Source organism: Jaculus jaculus, chromosome 1, assembly GCF_020740685.1.
Source record: "Jaculus jaculus isolate mJacJac1 chromosome 1, mJacJac1.mat.Y.cur, whole genome shotgun sequence".
In the NCBI taxonomy this organism is placed as follows: domain Eukaryota; kingdom Metazoa; phylum Chordata; class Mammalia; order Rodentia; family Dipodidae; genus Jaculus; species Jaculus jaculus.
The window spans coordinates 153,012,473-153,017,982 of NC_059102.1; the positions used below are offsets into that span (position 1 = coordinate 153,012,473).

The window sequence follows — 5,510 nt, forward strand, 5'->3', positions numbered from 1 at the left end:
AGGGACTGTGGGTGCTGGTGGCCCTGGGGCTACGGGTGTCGTTAGGAAGCAGATCCACACGCTGAACTGGGCCGTGACTGGAGCAGAATGAGTATGACCAGCGTGTCGACACTTCAGGCATTTCTTTAAAGATCATGACCTGGGGAGATGGCACAGCAGTTAAAGGTGCTTGCTTACAAAGCCTGCTGATCCGGGGTTTGGTTCCCCAGTGCCCACATAAAGCCAGATACACAAAGTGGTACACTGCAACTGAAGTTCATTTGTAGGAGCAGGGGGCCTGATGTGCCTATCCTCCATATGCATGTATATATATTATAAAAATTTAAAAAAAGCACATCACAGCTCAGTGTCACAAGTTCAAGGTTACTGACCTGAGCAGCAGAAATGTGGCAGGAGGGTGAGCCGCTACCCATCCCCTCAAACCCCTCCCTTGTGCACATGGGGTGCTCACAAAGGGCCTCGGTGGGAGGGGACATCCATGGAACACACCCCAAGGTGTGACTTGAAGCTGTGTGATTTGCATTCTACAATATTCATCAACTTACAACAGGAAACAGTCTTTGGAGAATCAGCCCCTTCAGCTGAAAGGACGGCCCCTGAGCAGCACCAGCCTCCAGAGCCCGCGGCGGACCAGGACCTCTCCCCTACAACCGCTCTTCCCAGCCCGTCTTGGCTCACAACAGCGTGTCTCTCAAAGCCAGGAGATGCCTAAGGAGCAGCATGAGGTGGCCATAATGGGGGCACCCCACAGCTCAGCTTCTATGACCACCACCATCAACATGCCCAGAGAGGTCTCCCTGCCCGACCACGTGGTCTGGTCTCTGTTCAACGCACTCTTCATGAACTTCTGCTGCCTGGGTATCGCTGCCTATGCTTACTCCGTGAAGGTACGTGTGACGGACGTGGGGAGGGATGGTCCGGGAAGGTGTGTGAGCCTGAGGCTTCAGAGCATCACCTGGGCTATGGGGGGGTCCTTGTGCATGTGTGTTACAGTGTGTATATGTGTGTTTAAGTATGTATGTATGTATGTATGTATATTGGAGATTTTCCAGTGCAGGCCCAGCAGAAGGCTACCTTGTGATTCGGGGGTCAGATTCTTCCCTCACAACAACTTAAAGTTAAGTTCTCTTAACTGCCCAGTTTCTGAACTGCCTCCTTACCCCATCGACCGGGCACACAAGGTGTCTGGATAGTCCCCAGGGAACTCACAGGAAACAATGCCCTACGGTAGAATCAGGGTTCACTGAAGGGTCACCCTGGACGACCTGAAAGCTCATGAGGGAGAAAGGCTACAGTGGACCGGGAGAACAGTGCTGGTTAAGCTCATTCTGAATAACTGGCTATCAGCTAACCTGCTTCAGAGCCACTCACCATGTGGTCTCCTCCAGTCTAGGGACAGGAAGATGGTGGGCGACATGACTGGGGCGCAGGCCCATGCCTCCACCGCCAAGTGCCTGAACATCAGCGCCATGATCTTCAGCTTCTTCATGACCATTGTCTTCATCGTTATCATCACCACCACCTCTGCGGCAGCCATCCGGGCCGCCGGTTCAGTGAGTCAGGGAAACCAGGGCTTCTAGTCCTGTAATGTGTTTCAACAACTTCAGCCGCCCCTCACCCAGCCACTGAGGCCCTGACCCTTCGACCCACATCTAAGGAAGATGTGACATTCATACATGTGTCCACTGTGGAGTCAATAAAATGCAGGGCGTGAAAACTGCTTTGACTCTCTGTCCACTACCTGGTCCTATGCTTAGCGCACCTGGCCACCTGTGTGTGTATGTGGTGGTGGTGGTGGGGGGGGGACGGACGTGTATGTCCTCACTTGGCAAGTGTCTGGCTTCCTTCTGCTTATTTATGTTTTTAGTTTTGGTTTTTCAAGGTAGGGTCTCACGCTGGTCCAGGCTGACCTGGAGTTCACTCTGTAGTTTCAGGGTAGCCTCGAACTCACGGCGATACTCCTACCTCTGCCTCCCGAGTGCTAGTATTAAATGCGTGCGCCACCACGCCCGGCTTTTGGCTTCCTTCTGTGAGCAGCAGCTGACCAGTATCCTACACAGACAGGGCCATCTTTCTGGTCCTTGGCTATTCCAGACAAGGTGAATTTCAGTATCCCACAACCGTGGCCCTATGTCCCTGGTTCCCTAGGAAAGGTACAGAATCCTGACCCAGAAAGTCCCCAGTGAAGGATCGGATCTGGTCCCTGCCTTTCAAGGAAGAGCCCTACAGTCCTCAGACCCTCATACTTCCTGCCGTGAGACTTAAGCGTCTTTCCACCGCTCTTCCCCTTCCCACCGGCCTTCTGCAGGAATGCTAGGGCTTATTCCTCTGGTTAGCGGGCCCGGGACGGAGGCGCCCCTCTCCGTGGGCCCCGGGCAGGGGTCGGTGGCCACGGAGTCCACGCGGAGGCTCAGTGCCCGCGCGCCCCCTGCCGGCGGCCCGCAGCAGCGCTCTGCGGAGGCGGAGGCCACGCGGCCAGGACGGGTCCTGCGCTGCGCTGGGGGGGGGGGGAGGAACAATCACGCCCACGTTTCCACCTCCCCCGGGCGCTCCTGAGTTCGCTCCTGGAGCCCCCTGGTGGCGCTGTCTCCAGCTGCTGTTGGTCCGGGGGTCCGGTCCTGTGCGGAGCATAGAAGGATGGTAAGTTAAACTGGGAAACCTATCTTGGCCTGCAGAGCTCCTCTAGGGATGCTCTGTTCAGGGTGGACGTCAGAATCCATCCAGTCATCTCTGTGGGCTGTGGGCGTGCCTTAGGGAGACGGAGACACTAGTGGTAGCGAAGAGACATCTCCGCGGGGGAGTTAATGGTTGGCCAGACTGTGCCTTGAGAGAAACGGAAGACAGCTCAGTTTCCATCAGCCAACAGCAAGGGTTTTGAGTAGGACCCAGGGCGTCATCACCAAAGCTCATGTCCCTGTGCCTTCAGGGAACTCAGCTTCAGACCTGGCCCCATGACTGAACAAGGGACACTGTCACCCTAAGGCCACTGGTCTGCTCTCACCCCTCAGTCCTTCCTAACAGAGCAAGTGAGCGATGCTTGGGCCACCTTCCTGAGGACAAGGCATTCTGAGCCATGTCAGGCACTGCTAGGATAGGAGCCAGGCCAGTCTCCACAGAATGAACGTCACCCTGAATCCATCTTCCCGGTGAAACTCGTGCTGTATGCCAGGCAGGTGTCAAGCAGCAGGGGATAGCGCAGGCTATGAGTGCAATCACAGCGGCAGCCATGAACACCCCCAGCCCTCACTCCCCACTCACCAAAGGTGTCACTGGACCGGAAACAATGCAAGTTGATACTATCCCCACTGTAATGGCTTCTAAGTAGGATACTGTAGTTTAGCCAGGCAGGTAGGAAGTCTCAGATCTGCTTTCCATACCTACCCACAGCCAGAGACTAAGCAAAGCAGTGTCTCATTCTCGAAGAGCAGCAGCTCCCATCAGAGCCTGTTACCGGTAGTATACCAGTCCCACCCATCCCCCACTTCCTTCACGTGCCTGGCCCTAACTCAACAGATGGCCCCTGGAGAGCAGTGGGATGCTACAGCCCCACCGTTGGCATTCCCGCTTGGAGCTGAGTGCCAAGGGCAGCCTCCTTTCAGAGTAAGCATTCTCATTCAAAAAAAAACATGAGGGGGCATAGCAAGGAAAGATGGGCACCCAAATAAAAAAGAAACACAGGTCTGGAGAGATGACTTGGTGGTTAAGGTGCTTGCCTGCAAAGCCAAAGGACATAGGTTTGATTCCCCAGGACCAGTGTAAGCCAGCTGCACAAGGTGGCACATGCATCTGGAGTTCATTTGCAGCAGCTGAAGGCCCTGGTGTGTCCATTCTTTGTGTGTGTGTTCTCTCAAATAAATAAAAAGGGAAATTCAACAACAAAATCCACAAATCTTGCCTCTTCATCTCCAGCATCTGCGGTTTGTGATAGAATCACCTTGGCTCCAAAAGATCTTTTACAATCACACAGCGTCTTCCTTGAGCTGGCTCCCAATCGCCATTAAGATCTGCATTACAACTTAGGCTTGTCTTCAACAGCTTTATGCAGTGGTGTCTTAGGTCCTTCTTACAGGGACTCTGTTGTGTGACATCCCCCCACCACCACCATAACATGATAAAAGAATGCATTGTCCTGGTCACTAGGGTAACTTTGGAGCACAACAATACAGCGACAGCTAGGTCCATGGTTATGGTGATGGAGCTATTGACATGGCGAGGGCCACCTGCTGCCTGGCCTCGGTGACTCTTTAGAACTGTGGAGATGGGCTGGAGAGATGGCTTAATGGTAAGGTGCTTGCCTGCAAAGCCAAAGAACTCAAGTTTTTGATTCCCCAGGACCCACGTTAGCCAGATGCACAAGGAGGTGCACGCATCTGGAGTTCGTTTACAGGGTCTGGAGGCCCTGGAAAACCCATTCTTTCTCTCTCCCTTTCTCTGTCAAATAAATAAGAATAAAAATATTTTTTAAAAGAACTGGAGAAAGACCCTATGACCCTCTCAATCTTACATCTCTCATCCTAACATGGCAGTGATATGTGATACCTGCCCTCCCTGGAGCACAGTTGCATCAGTCTCTGTGTGCCTTCCAGGATAACTCAGGGCATTCTCTTCACTGCACACTTTTGTAAAGTGAGCGAATTTTTTTTTTTTTTTTTTCGAGGTAGGGTCTTACTGTAGCCCAGGCTGACCTGGAATTCACTATGGAGTCTCAGGGTGGCCTCAAACTCACGGTAATCCTCTTAACTGCCTCCGGAGTGCTGGGATTAAAGGCGTGTGCCACCACGCCCGGCTGAAAATCTTATATTTCTCTGCATTTCTTTATACCTACTTTAGAGAAAAACAGAAGTCACTTCCTTGTAGGAGCTCATAAAAGAATGGAATGAAACACTTTTTTAAGCAGATGGGGATGGGAGATAAACAGGAGGTTCTGCTAGTGACTTCTGGTGGCTGGCCTACCTCACAACCCCCCCCCCCCCCCAGGAGCTTCCTGTAACTGACCGACCCTGTTTACAAGTTCCCTTTTTTCATCTTCTAAAATGCATGAATTCCCCACTATGTTTAAGATTACTTTTATGGCTGTAACTGCCCCATGTAAATTGTGATTTATGGTTTAACTCCCATCCTTTTTTTTTCTTCCTAACATCATGTGGCTATTTCCAATAAAAGCTGACACTGAACAGTTCATACCAGACTACTTCTTTTTCTTTTTTTTTTATACCCAATAAAACTTTGCCTCACAATCCGTGAGTCGATGGTCTTACTTGTGCAACATCGGACCCCATAATCTCTTCTAAATGAATTTTCATTTTAATTAGATGGAGCCTCCAGTGGATGGGTGCTTACCTTCATGGCACCTTTCCTATGATCTTGGTGCACCACAAGAGGTTTCTCACCAAAGGAAATGGCCTCTATAACAATGACAGCTGCTTCTCAACACTAGCCCTGCCTGCAACTTTAAACTCCCTCCTTTCTCCACTAAATGGCACATCCTTTATTTTTCTCTGTCTGCTGCT

General features: G+C 51.8%; 1 protein-coding gene across 1 annotated transcript; it reads left to right on the forward strand.

The window, feature by feature from the left end:
• Positions 1 to 554: 554 nt before the first annotated feature.
• On the forward strand, positions 555 to 1,720 carry LOC123455591 (interferon-induced transmembrane protein 1-like). Its single transcript, XM_045136940.1, has 2 exons — positions 555 to 887; positions 1,389 to 1,720. The coding sequence occupies exons 1-2, from the start codon at positions 705 to 707 to the stop codon at positions 1,578 to 1,580; spliced, it is 375 nt and encodes a 124-aa protein (XP_044992875.1). The 5' UTR covers positions 555 to 704; the 3' UTR covers positions 1,581 to 1,720.
• Positions 1,721 to 5,510: the final 3,790 nt, after the last annotated feature.